General features: G+C 34.8%; 3 protein-coding genes across 8 annotated transcripts; 2 read left to right on the plus strand and 1 right to left on the minus strand.

Annotated features, from left to right (window-relative positions):
• Positions 1 to 768: 768 nt before the first annotated feature.
• On the minus strand, positions 769 to 2360 carry LOC116170511 (WD repeat-containing protein 55 homolog). Of its 2 annotated transcripts, none has more exons than XM_031486960.1 (4): positions 2201 to 2360; positions 1562 to 2075; positions 1344 to 1518; positions 769 to 1297 (listed from the first exon to the last, which is right to left on the minus strand). In XM_031486960.1, exons 2-4 carry the CDS (start codon positions 2058 to 2060, stop codon positions 802 to 804), a joined length of 1170 nt encoding a protein of 389 aa, XP_031342820.1. In that variant the 5' UTR covers positions 2061 to 2075; positions 2201 to 2360; the 3' UTR covers positions 769 to 801. The 2 variants fall into 2 exon arrangements, with proteins under 2 accessions (XP_031342820.1, XP_031342821.1); XM_031486961.1 differs by having other exon boundaries at positions 2218 to 2348.
• A 116-nt stretch (positions 2361 to 2476) lies between these two features.
• LOC116170512 (programmed cell death protein 10) lies at positions 2477 to 5148 on the plus strand. Of its 4 annotated transcripts, none has more exons than XM_031486964.1 (5): positions 2477 to 2826; positions 2885 to 3071; positions 3132 to 3261; positions 4569 to 4733; positions 4785 to 5148. In XM_031486964.1, the coding sequence occupies exons 1-5, from the start codon at positions 2755 to 2757 to the stop codon at positions 4867 to 4869; spliced, it is 639 nt and encodes a 212-aa protein (XP_031342824.1). In that variant the 5' UTR covers positions 2477 to 2754; the 3' UTR covers positions 4870 to 5148. The 4 variants fall into 4 exon arrangements, with proteins under 4 accessions (XP_031342824.1, XP_031342823.1, XP_031342826.1 ...); XM_031486963.1 differs by having other exon boundaries at positions 2484 to 2826; positions 3129 to 3261; XM_031486966.1 differs by having other exon boundaries at positions 2484 to 2826; positions 2894 to 3071.
• Positions 5149 to 5257: 109 nt separating this feature from the next.
• Positions 5258 to 12117, plus strand: LOC116170510 (protein timeless-like). 2 transcript variants are annotated; one of them, XM_031486958.1, is made up of 12 exons: positions 5258 to 6650; positions 6705 to 7261; positions 7314 to 7679; positions 7769 to 8010; positions 8061 to 8418; positions 8474 to 8760; positions 8816 to 9014; positions 9069 to 9193; positions 9429 to 9727; positions 10062 to 10262; positions 10335 to 10431; positions 10486 to 12117. In XM_031486958.1, exons 1-11 carry the CDS (start codon positions 6527 to 6529, stop codon positions 10397 to 10399), a joined length of 2823 nt encoding a protein of 940 aa, XP_031342818.1. In that variant the 5' UTR covers positions 5258 to 6526; the 3' UTR covers positions 10400 to 10431; positions 10486 to 12117. The 2 variants fall into 2 exon arrangements, with proteins under 2 accessions (XP_031342818.1, XP_031342819.1); XM_031486959.1 differs by having other exon boundaries at positions 10353 to 10431.
• Positions 12118 to 13849: the final 1732 nt, after the last annotated feature.

Genomic DNA, 13849 nt, shown 5'->3' on the forward strand with positions numbered 1-13849 from the left:
CGGAATAGCTTCCTAGCCTAGTTCAAACCTGGGGCCTATTTCATTTGCAGTTTTAATAATATAAATAATATTTGGGTCCATATGAAGACTACTTTGACAGGTGATGGCACTCAAAATATAAAGTACAGTTGTATGACACATGAAATGCTACATTGGGTAAATTATTTTATAAAACTAGTTGACTTGACAGACGTTGTCCTGTCTCATCTATGAATATTCATTTCCAACGGAAATAATAAAGTCAGTCAGACTGTGACTCAGACCAAAGATAGTTTCACTTTTTATTTATTTTTAGTAATTTTTTTAAATCCAGTAGTGTAGGGCAGGGGTCGGCAACTTTTTGAAAATTTGAATCGAATTCACAGTGTTAGCGCCCTAATTGGTACAAAACAGTTATTTTTCATGTAGTAATTTGCGTTACAGCGACAGCAAAAAAAGATTAAAATACTACTACTTGCAAAAGGGATAGATTAAGAAACGTTTTACATTTATTATAATTCTTGATGGCGGGGGTGGGTAAGGATACGGGTGAATGCAGTTCGAGGATGGAAATGATTCATACTACAAGTTCGTTCTAATGAAAGTCGCCAATTTTGCCGTTCATTTTCACATTATTCGAATATAAAGGTCGGGCCATATATTTAGTAAAATTTAAAACACCGCACGCCTGCCGACCCCTGGTGTAGGGGATAAATTGAATACACCTAGAAGTAGGTGTCATCAGTTCATACATGAAAAGCAGAGTTATTTTTTTATTGAAATAGACTGTAAGAATACATTTGCTATTTATTTTAAATATAATTATCTCAAATCGCTAAAAAAATCTGCCGTATTTGTTCTTTTAGATGATGGCAAGTTAAACTCCTCTTTTCGTTTTGCTTTATTGGCCCGTTTATGTGTAACTTCTTCAAACTCCTCAAAATAACTAATATTCCAAAACTTAATATCATTGTTATGACTGGTTGATGCAATAAATTTTCCATTATTACATATATCGAGATTTTCAATTGACAAAGTATGTTGACCGACAACGCCCAAGTGTTTATGAGGAAACAAATGAATAGCTCTGAGGTGTCCGTCTTCGTGACCTGTAACGACGATGTTTTCAGTGATAGGAACAAGACAAGTAATTGCAGTTTTTGTTGTGGGAAATATATCGCTATGTAAACCAAATTCGTTCCAATTAAAAAACAACAATTTTCCCTTAGAAGAGCCAGCCAAAACTTTTGTTTCACTACGAAACAAACCCAGGCAGGTTAATTCTTCCTCTTGTTCTTCGGACTGCATAAAAAATTGCCTATAAAACCTTCTAAATTACCAAAATGGAGTAGAGAACTAACTACCTTTGTCGTAAATCAATTGTTGTGAGACAACCATCACCGCTAGCACATAACAAATACTGAAGTGATTCATTAGTAACTATATCGCTAATGTAGTCCTCATTTTTTTTAAGCATGAATATACTTTTATCTGTATTTACACGTAAATCCCATAATTTGACAACACCGTCATCGTCACCTAAAATAACAATTTTAAATGATACCTCGACTCCTATATCAACCTGTTGCAAATAGATGTTCGTCCAGACTCTTAATACAATAAGGTGGTACGTCGTGCGCATTATCATAAAACCTAAATAGTTTCCCGCCTGTAACATCACTAAGCATGATGCACTTATCTTTTGATATGGAAAAGAGGCGTTTTCCGTTCAGATCAAAATCGATACCTCGACAAGCCTCGGTATGTAATTCTAGCGTGTCCAAAATGATATTTCCTTCATTAGAATATTTAAATAAAGTCACATCACCCTCAATATTTCCTACAGCTAAAATATCCTGATCTGGATGAAACGATATGTCGGTAATGAAACTCGTGCCCTCAATTGAGGGTGGATGATTGTTTTGTTTTTCATTCTCTTTTCGAATCCTTTTTAAAATTTCATCTTCCTCCGAATGTGTATCGTCTTCTGTATCCGAAACACTGTCACTTGAATCCGTACTGACATCAGTGTCACTTGAACTGGCATCCTCGGGTTGTATCGAATTTTTTTGAACGCCCATATGAACTATTTTAACCTGAAAGGCTACAAGTACAAACAAACCTTCCACTGTCTACGCATTGTTTAAAGTTTAAATACTGCGCTAGGGTAAAAACAAACCTAATCGCTTTGTTTATTCATTAAAACAATGCTACGAATTACCTGCCGGGGATAATCACGTGCGTAAATATTGTGGTAACATATACTCAACCAACAACTAAAATGGTTTGTGCTGTACAAGCCTAGGTACCATAAATAAAAAACCTTCAAGCATACATAAAAATAAAGCACATTGGTTTACTTGGGTTTTTTTAAGAAGAAGTTTATAGGTTAGAAAACTTGACATTTCGTAACATGAAACAGTGCAAGGTTGCCAGCTTTTATTCTGCTTGGTCATTTAACATTTTTATTGTTCATTTAACTTTTTTCAAGTAGAATGGGTAAGGAACGCGTATCAAAATGTTTACACAAATAGTTAATTATTGAACGGTAATAAAAGAATAACAAACTTGTGACAGTAGTTAAAATCTTAGATATATGATCTAAGGTTAAAATAGTGAAAAGACAACATGGTGATGGTACAATTGCTGTAGTTCTGTGATATCGACGAACTGTCGTATTCTTAAAAGATTTTTGTAATAATTTGCTATTATCCAAAGATAAAATAAAAGTGTAAGCTTAATTGAACAAAGGAAAAGAAACACAACTGCGGAAATATGACAATGGGTGATGAAACTCCAGTAACATCCCTAATGTTACCCATTTTGATACGTCCCATCTTATCCCAAGTAAGATACCTATAAACAATCCTTTCAGCGTTATTAAACATAAAGCTTGCTCATTGAGTCATTGCAGCTAGAAAGGCGAGATGTTTCTGCATCGCAAACACTTCGGTCTGCATTATCAAAAGCGGAAGCTGCCCATCCCGGTTTGACATATGATTTTGTTATTGGGATAATGCGAAGAGCAGAAATCACAGTCAACATGAATGAGGGTATTTTGAGGCTTCAAGGAGCTATATCAGACTCGGACAGTGAGTGTGTTCAGTATGTAAAAGTGTTACATTATTTTTGTGTATTTTTTTTATTAGTAGTTGAATATCGTCTGAATCGATCCGAAGATGCCTTTCAAGAATTAAACAAAAAGTCTGCCTCATTAAAAAGAATTTTAAGTAGAATTCCGGATGAAATTACCGATCGTAAGACATTTCTGGAAACCATCAAGTGAGTATTTAGTAAAACATCCAATGAATCGCGTTGCTATTTTTGTTAATACCATGATTGTTTACTGTTCTCATTAAAATTGTTTCAAATGAACAGAGATCCCATTGTACGAATGATTTTGTAATAGATTGGTTATGCACAAAGTTTGTGCATGAATGAACAATAACATGTTACATACACAAGTTCTTTATGCAGATAGACGAAGGTAAAATGCTACTTCTTTCATTCTTTGTATGCTCCTGGCGATCATGGTATTGTAGGTGAGCTGTTTACCTATGGCATAACACACAAGCTTGTACACGGTGTAAATCGAAAAGTGGAACATAGGCGTTTAACATGGGAAATTACTTTCTCTTTGCGCAAACGTTTCCTAATTATTTTACGCAAAAATACTTCAAATAAAAGTTATAGAGATATAAATTCTGCATCTAAATCATGTGAAACGACTATTCTACCTCTTCTTGTACGTGAAAAAATTACCTAATTATAAAGATTCTGTTTTCACGAGTTTTTAGTCTAAGTAGCCATGGACTATGTTTTTCTTTTATCATAGTCCATGGCTACTTAGACTTCTTTTTTTATTGATAACAGATCCGCTTCTTCGAATTTGGCGACCAAATCTTGAGCATAGGCATGGCCGAGGGCATGGCTTACATTTCTCCCGGGATGTCTCTCATTAAACGTTCTAGCTGTTCTAAAAGATGATCCATTTTCGGAGCCATAAATGAATATTATTTCCACACGTTCAGCTGTACTGTAAGTCAATAAAAACAAAGCAACCAAGATTGCTTAATAAAGCAGCTCAGGTTGAAGTTCTTGGCAAATTTGCCATAAATCGCTTAATGTCAACATTTAGTTTTTTTTTTGTTAATTAGGTATTAAATTTTTGTTAAATTGTCTTAATGCATATTGACTTTATTGGTACCACTGGAAAGCATTTTTCAGTAGCTCTCCAACGATGTGTCACAAGTATGGGGTTACCATTTAGGATTTTTGATGAGGGGTGGTGGGGGTTGTCACTCATAACGTCATTCTGATTCTCCCTCGATACCCCCGAAACGGTTTTGCTCAATTTTCAACATCTTCTTTAGTTTGGAAAATATGGCCGACTGCAAGTTTTAAAATTGACACCCCGTATGTATAAGTATTTGAAAGTCATATTTATCAGTATAAGCAAATATTATGAAGACAATTGTTCAGTTGTTCAGTTCAGTTGCATGTTCCTCATCCTACAACGGTTGATGACGCAAGTTCAAACCCAAGTGCACTTTTTTTTGCTATAGTAGAGTATAAGAGTTTTTTTTTAGAGAAATAGCAAGTGCAATAAAGAAGTTGTTGGATGCAGTGAATGAGGTGAATGGTTTTATTCCTGGTCCCGCTGGAAAACAAGCACTTGAGCAACGAAAACGGGAATTTGTAAAGTACTCCAAAAGATTTAGTAACACACTTAAGGAATATTTTAAAGAAGGACAGTAAGTCTTGATAGGTGGTAATGCAATCTTTACAAACCCTTTATTTTTTAGAGCGAATTCAGTGTTTGTGAGTGCATTATATCTAATACATCAAACAAATATGATTATAGCGACAGTTAAGCATAAGTGTGAATAATTTTTTTGTATAGAACTATATTTCGTTATCTTTCCTTGCATTAATTTTAACACGGTTGTGGTGTAAAAGTATTGTAGCGATAGGCTTCAAAATAATTGATGATTACCCAGTTTTACAAACGATTATTTAAAATAGAATGGATAACATTTTACGTAATAATCAAACGTGACTATTTTTAATCATTGATTATGGTTTGTGAAGCTGGGCGGATGTATAATAAATGTACCAAATTTTGTTTAAGATGAGTACGTGTAATAATTAAAGATATTTGATTAGTCATTGACTGTCTTATTTTTTGATATCTGACTAAGAGAAGCAAACATTTTGGAAATCTGTGGAATAAATTGGTTTTATACTGTGTATTTGTTGGTTAGGTTGTAGTATATGAGGTCACCACGGTCAACATCATCGCAAAATAAAACTAAACTAAAGGGAGAAGTAAAACTCTAATATCACCTGTTTCATTTAATAAGGAGCAATGTTTTGTTTTTCAATCGGGTACAACGCCCGAATCATATGAAAATACCTATCGGAAAAATTTCCCAAAAAAATGGAAAATATGTCCGATAGGTCTTCTAGGAAGATTCGGGCGGTGTGCGCGAGTACATCCTGTTAAAATCAACAGTTTCCAACTTTCGTATTTTTTTTGTTTGCCTTGTATTCGTAATACAAGATGCGTATTTTTGACAGGGTCATATAAAAAAATAAAGTTGATGATTTCTCGTAAACAAAACGTTGTATTGAAGTTTTCTCAACGGAGTCTTGCAGAGCTTAAAAAGCGGAAATGAAGAAGTCTTTTTATTTTGTTGTATCTGTTTTAACAAAATCGTTAAATTTAGGTTTTTCTGGTTATCTTTGAAAACGATCAGAATTTATTTGGTTTTCATTAAAGCATGATAATAAATAACTGTTTAATACCTAATCTTTTCTCTAATTTGATCATCTTCGTATCTTCTTTGGTTTCCGAGATCATCATAATAGACATTCTAATCTTTGACACAATGTGTATACCTACTATAGGATATTTAGTATTTATTTAGGTTTTTTTGCCATTCCGGAAAATCGACGATCTAGTGTAGGTAAGTAGTTTATGGGGATTGTCTATAAGTAGGTACAATTTTTAAATACCCAAATCAAAAAACCTGAAAAAATTTATTTAGGTTTTCTAAGTTGATTTTAGCAAAGAAAAAGCACCAGTAAGATTTTTGGGTTATCCACTGAGCAGTCTCTGTACAATGGGCGCTGTATATGTTTCTTACTTTAGCTGTAATTAACATTCTCCGATGTGCTTTAAAAAATCGTAAGTAGAAACATCATTTTGGGGTATATAATTATAGATTTATTCGAAACAAGAGAGAGAATTGTGACAAAATAATGCAGTTGAACTGTAACCTACTATGCAAATGAACAAAAATTGTAAAATCGTTAATTGAAATTTGTGTAAAAGCGAAACGCTTCTTTGGCGCACGTGAATCCGCGGCACGTTGGCGATATCACGTGGCCGATCACGTGAAAAGAGATTTTCCATGTATTTCTCTACTTCATGTTATTGGCAGATTTGCTTTTCATAGAGTCGTGCATGCATTCACTTTAATGTAGTGACCAAAATGTGCTTCTAGATCCTTATGTATAAATATCTGTTAAGCAAGTAGTGCCTATGTACCTACTTTACTTTAAAATAGTGATGGCCGAAATTGTCACGAAACCACAATTTAAAAACAGTTTCTCTCTTTTAGGAACCCAACAAGGTGATCTTTATATAGTGGATAAAAGGTGTTTATGTAAGTTGTTCACACACTCATGTATGGTATTGCGAATTCTTTCTTGTTATATAGCACATTTGGAGGAGATATTTGAAAACCTTATACTAGAAGATCGTACTTTGAGAACATACAGAAGAGCGATTGGCTTTGGGGAAAATATTCGCAAAGACCTTATCCCGCTTTTAATAAACGTTAGGAGCTGTATAGCAGTTGATGAAGCGACTAAAATTATTGACGCAATTGTTAAAATTTTACTTAATCTCACGGCGCCCGTTGAGTGTCTACTCTCATTGGAACACGAATCGCAAACTGATGTCGGAAGGCATACGATCTTTGAGTTAAATCGTCTGCTTATAACCAGCAAGGCGGCCTTTACTAATAATCGAAGCACGAAAGCAGTGGTTGATCACATAAAATATATTGCGGAGCAGGCATCAAATTTGAATAATGAACAATGTGAGAGTATCCATAACTGCTTGTTGCTGCTGAGAAATGTTTTACATATACCAGAAAATCCATTTTATTATTCTTCTACATCTCCAACGAGCATGCAAAACTATATCGTTTGGAATCTGTTTTCTCAAAGTATGGACAAAATGCTCATATATTTAATAACCTGTCCTCAAAAGGTGCCATTAAATGCCATTAAATATGAGCAGAACCGAATTTATGACTTTTTAGGTATATTGGGTATCGACTATGGTGCAGTTGATAGCTTCACTGTATAAGGATCTACACGTTGACACGTTACAGAAGTTACTATGTTTGTGGTTTGATACATCTCTTAGTGAAAGTTCCGAAGACAATGAAAGTAATACATCGCCACAAAGCGGGAGAAGTGGCGAATCCTCACCTGTAGTGACCTCAGATCCGACTTCTGATTCTAGTGACAATAGCAGTAAACATACTGGTCCTCTAAAAATGACACTTGAACGACATAAAAATAACACGTGTCTCTTTGCGGTTGAGACTATAAGCGTTTCCCACAAGTCATCAAATGCAAATGCTGCACGGAAGTACAGCATTGACTCTGGAGTTTGCCTTGAGGTATAATGTTATCCATAATTATCACAAACATCCAATCTATAGGTGCTTATTAGACCACAATTACTTACTATACCACTTCTATTTTGCAGCCCGTCTTAAAAAATATGAAAAGATATGTACCTATTCAAATAAGTGGGTCCAAGTATGACGTAACTCAATTGCACAGTAAAGGTGAAACCGTTTCAACCTCAAGCAATGACGATGATCAAATACCTGAAAAACCAATACATCACTTTGCACGTCTTGGTCTTATGCGATCTCATAATGTAAGTTTGCTTGAAAAAAAAGAGCTGAAGCGAAAGAAATTGGTAAAACGCAGTAAGGCGAACATGTAAGTATTTTTATGGTACCGCCGATCTACACACACTGGCCACTTTTTAGCATCAATATGAAAGCAGTACTACACCATATACCTACGGACGAAGATGTTGCAGATGTACTCAAAGAATTTACTGTCGACCTTCTTTTAAAAGCCTTTAGTATTCTGGTTCAAGATCTTTACACTTATCTTGTAACAAACGTTAATGTATCGATGGACATCTCCCATTTTCTTTGGCTGGTTACATATTTTTTGAAATTTGCAACCCAATTAGAACTGGATCTAGAGTTCATAAATCCTGTTCTTTCATATAATGTGGTATCATATCTGGTTTTTCAGGGCATTTCATTATTTGAAAACTTTCAAATAAGTTGTCGAATGTCACATAATGTTAAACCTTGCTTCCGAAGATTGCATTTGGTTTGTGACTTTCTCAAACTTTCATATATTGTATAAAACATACTGTTTTTTTTAGGTTGTTACAGCTATAAGAGAATTTATCCAGTCGTTACAGAAGTATGACGAAACTAAGCATTTAAGTAACTCGGACCATGCGAGACTTTTAATTTTACAAAGACAAATGATAGAGTTGGAAGAACTACGAAATTTTTTTCTCTTGTTATTACGTCACTATAACTTTGATCATCACAGTAATGCCTATCTAGAAGATATTATCGTCACGAATCATCATTACCTGTTACTTTTGGATAAAATGTCCAAAACTGAGGGCGTGAAGGTTAAAATTAAGGATCATTTAAAGGAGTAAGTGCTTAAATAATTTATTAGGTGCTTCTAACGTTCCATAAATTCCTTACAGATTTGCAACAATTGAATGCATGCGTCTATACGGAATACTTTTGGAAAATTTCCAAGGAAACAGAAACCATGTCAATGATTGCATATTTACGATGATGCATCATACAGCCGGTGATTTGGAGAACATGGCTACATTGTTTCAACCTGCAATTTTAAGAACATTTTCGGAAATGTGGGAAACAGATTTCAAGCTGTGTGATGTATAGTAGATGTGGTACTGATCAATATTGGGAGTTTAGCTATTTACATTTTAGGATTGGTCGGATTTAATTGAGTTTGTGATTCACAATTTTATGAACGTTTCTAAATATGACTCGGCATTAAATACTGCGGAAAACTGTTCTACATATGGATTAGCCTGCCATTTCTCTGGAACCAAGTACTGTGTTTGTCTATTATTTTTTGGTGTATTAAATTAATTTAAATGTTGAAAATGTATGATGAAGGTAAAAGTTATAGTGCAGCAATGACTTATTTATCAGAGTTGTTTATATATTTTTAAGTTTTAAGTAGATCCAGAATGAAGTTGTTTTGTTGTTCAAAATGCCTTCAACCTACCAAAAATAACTTCATTGATTTTAAATAGGTATATATTGCAATGTACATTTTTTTAGTGAGATGGAAAATGGCCTATGTGAACAATACAGTCAACATATTTCCATTTCTCACACAACAAAAAGTTTCTTCTCAACTGCTTCATCAGCTGCACATTCAAATTACATTGAATATGAAATTTTTAGCAATGAAGTAAATCTATTAAAGGGGTATTTTATCAAAGATGGCAAACAAAAATATTTACTCTGGTTACAAAAATCAGTGCTGGAAGCTCGTCTTTGCAAATTAATTGTAACCCATGAACGTTCAATGGAGTATCAAAGTCAGATATTACAACCTGTTACATATTACAATACCGGTAAGTAAAATAGAGTAGCTAGTTAAAATAATAAATTAATGGAATGAGAGATTACTAAACGTCAGTCCTTGAGCTCTGAAGTTATTTCAGATGAAAAGTTTATTATATAACTCGAAACATTTCAGTCATTTGTCAGTTTACAATCACCCAAATCCAACTAAAGTTGTCATAGAAATTCATGTCCATCAAACGAAAATTTTGAATTGTTTGATGAAATTTGTAAGGGCTTTCATTAAGTCACCTTTATAGTATTTTTTTCATTACATATTTCATTATAGGTAGGTATGTGAACTGATGATCTCCATATCGAGCTATAACAATTTCTTATTTCCAGTGTTAAATTTACCAATTCCACTCGTTCCGTGGACATTAGAACAAACAAATATTATTAAATATCAGCCCTTTGTGTCACTTCTACTTCATTTTGGATTTATACTGCCCGGTGATACAGATAACATTTTCATCAAAATACCAAATTTTTGGACAAGCAAGGACATGCTTGATATTGCGGAACAATTAGGACCAATTGACTACGGTATGTGTACCTCAGTATAGAATTAATGTTTATAGCACAATTTATATCAAGTGTTTTCTAACTCAGTAATAGACTTTTTTAAATTTATAGTTTCACCTACGAAAATAAATGAAGTCAAAATATCACATAGGATATAGGTTTTTTCATCTAAAGGGAGAAGATTTTTTAAGTATTGGCAATAGTTCAATCTAACAACTACAAACTTTACAAGTTTAAGTTTTAGGTCAGGATCAGTTGGACTCATATGCTGTAGGTACATATGAGTAAACATTGGTTTCAGTGGTTCAAACTCCCACGCACGATACGGAATTGGAAACTAGAACTAGATAAGTAAAGACCACATTTTACTGAACCGAATCTTTGTACACAATTTGCTATTAATAGTAAATAATTATTTACTAATAGACTAGAAAACTGTGTGTATTGATTAAATACGTTGTGTGTTTGTTACCTTAGGCGCGGTTCCCACTGGAGCGATGCGATAAGCGATGCAACATGAGCAATCTTTTATCGCATATTCGCGTAAGGTGCTTTAAGCTTTTCAGCTATTTGTTTCCACGTAACACCTGTCAAATCAGTCCTGCTATAACTTTTCAATGCATAGTTCCATAAACACGCTTTCTGCTCCACCAATTTCACGAAGGAAATAGAGGATTGTACGTCTTCTTGCTGACCCTGCATGATTAATCGGACGTGTCGAACGATATGCGCTCAAAGCGACCCGGCAGCTATGTCTCTCGCCCCGACGCGACTCCGATAATTATCGGCGTAGTATCGCGATCGCTCCAGTGTGTACCAGATAAGTTGCTTCCATTACCTTTGCACGATTATGAGTGATCGGTGTCGAATCAGGATCGGGTTGCTTATCGAATCGCCTGTTGCATCGCTTATCGTATCGCTCCAGTGGGAACCGCGCCTTAGATTATATATAGATACTGTGTCAAGTAACAGGCTAGATGTTAAGATACTCAGTGATTAAATATGCAATGCTTGTTTTAAGAGTTGAAAAAAAAAACTACACAATAGGTATAATTCAATGGTATAATTTTAAATATACCTACCTATTACCTAGATAATATACAGTGGGGATCCGTCCATATTCATATGTGTGTCTGAAGCCGCAACTCATACTGTAACTCCCTTGGAATTAGTTTTAGATTACTACTAATTAGTTAAAACTAATATTCTAATTTTCTTGCGGTTTTTTTTCTTAAGACAAAGGGAGGATTAGAGCGTGTGGTGTAAACATTTTGCCCACCTCGCATTGTGGGTTTCAGAACAAAAAATCCTTAGCCCTCCAATTTCTATATCCTGCTATATCTTCGAAGTTATATTAACCTGTGAACCTGTTAATTTTCTTACGATCCTCTTAGAATCTTCCCCGGATACTCTCAGAATAATTTTAAGAACCTTCATGCAATCTTCAGAATAATAATTGGAATCCACATTGGAAATGTTCGTAGAATCATCTTCTTGCAATCTTTGTAGAATTGTCTTGAAATGTTGTCGGAAGCATAAAATATTATCTACTAAAAAATGAGATGGTTGTGAATGTGCGTGTGTCTGAATTGAGGCATTAACCCTAAAAGGGTTTGGCCTAGCCCCTAGCTCCCCTGTTTGTTTAATATAGATAGGTATAGGTACCCAGATAGCACCAAACGTTCGAAAGACGTTCTGTTTAAGTACAAATAATGCCAAAACGTTCCGTAACGATTGGCTCAAATGTTCCTCCATCGTACGTCCATCCAAAGAAAGGTTATACACTGCCTATTTTTTGCCCCGAAAAAAAATTGTCTCGGATCGACCCGGAAAATTTTTTCTTATAGAACGTGGCCTGTAGAATCCATAATTTCAAACAGTTCCAAGATTGGGCTACTAGTTCAAAAGTTACAGCCCTTTGAATTTTTCTTTCGAAATTGGTTTCTAGTCAACTTTTGATTGAGAAGTCCGATCGAAAAAGTACGGATTGTTTTGGATTCTACGCACCAAAATTAATAAGAAAAAGTGTTTTCTCGAGAAATTTTGGTGCAGTCGATTTTTGGAAAAAAAGGAAGGTTATACACTGCCTTTTCTTTTGCCCCGAAAAAAGAAATTGTCTCAGATCGACCCGGAAAAAAATTTTCTTATAGAATGTGGCCTGTAGAATCCATAATTTCAAACAGTTCCAAGATTGGGTACTAGTTCAAAAGTTACAGCCCTTTGAATTTTCTTTCGAAATTGGTTTCTAGTCTATAACTTTTGATTGAGAAGTCTGAATAAATGGCAGTTCAAAATGTACGGTGTCTTGCAAGATCTGTAGAGCAATTGTAGTTTAAAGGCCCGATTTTTGAATAAATTAAATACAATAATTACTAGTGCGCCATCTCCATGGCAATCGATACACTTTCTATCAATTATAGTTTTAGAAGTCTAGTTGAGATGTCGCCACGTACGCACCTTCTTTTAAAATTTTATTTGAATTTATGCGATTAATAGCAACGTTGCACTTATTATTCCTTAAATGCAGTGCCGTTTTTAAGTTTTTCGGGGCCCTGGGCCATTCCTTCGTCGAGGCCCTCTTTACCCTCAATAAAAACGGCAGATTGGGGAGATTCAAGCAAATCCCTAATTTGAATATGGGCACTCGATATTTGTGTAGCCTGGTTTGTAGGCAACACATCATGCTCAATGAACAGAAAACATTTTTTTGCAATTCGTAACTTCTTATGCATAGGAGTTTATTTAAAGCCCTTGGAAGAACAATTTCAATAACAGGTACATTAAACTGAACCGTTTTACAACAATTTTCACACGAAGATCGCACAAACAACACATTTTTTCGTGAATGCAAACTGCGTAACACTTTTGCCTTATTTCGCTGCCAATTTCACTACCGTTTCTATAACCGTAGTTCTATCAAATAAACTCTAGGCTCAATTCTTTAAAGAATAGCTTCGCACCATAGCCAGCTGCTGCAATCATGTAATCGTTCCGATTTTAACCTTGAGAAGTTGGAATTGCATTAGAATGGGTTTTCTGCGAGCTCTCCATGGTGTCCTCCTGTTTTGGTTACAAAGCATTTCCCTTTTCAATTTGTGTTGTCTGAATTCAATGCTAACGTTTCTCATCCATCGAGAACTACATGTCTTCGATTGCACGACCCAGAGCAAACAGCATCATATTCCGCAAAGGTTGACTCTGACGCTTTCCTGTCACTCCCAGTAGCCAGTTCCCTAATTTAAACCTGTAAGCGAGAAAGGAATGATAACAAAGTTTAATTTTTGACTATAAAATAAACAAACATTAATTATGCATTTGAGGTTAAAACTTCATATATCTATGGTTTTTACAAACATCGCTCCGACATCTAACGTTAGTTTCATAAAGTACATTACAAAATTATTGTGGCGACATCTTTGAGGTGTAAGTTCCAACTAAAATAATGGTGGTAATAAAGTGTCCTGCATTTAGCGATAAAATGTTAGTCCCCAATAATAAAGACAGATGTCAGCACAATGTATTCTGCTTTGATTATTTTAATATTAACCAAAAACTCAGGCAAGGCTATAAACATTTTGGGATTTGTGCATTTCGCTGTCAAAGGAGTA

The sequence above is a fragment of the Photinus pyralis genome, unplaced genomic scaffold (assembly GCF_008802855.1).
Source record: "Photinus pyralis isolate 1611_PpyrPB1 unplaced genomic scaffold, Ppyr1.3 Ppyr1.4_LG5, whole genome shotgun sequence".
Taxonomy (NCBI): Eukaryota; Metazoa; Arthropoda; class Insecta; order Coleoptera; family Lampyridae; genus Photinus; species Photinus pyralis.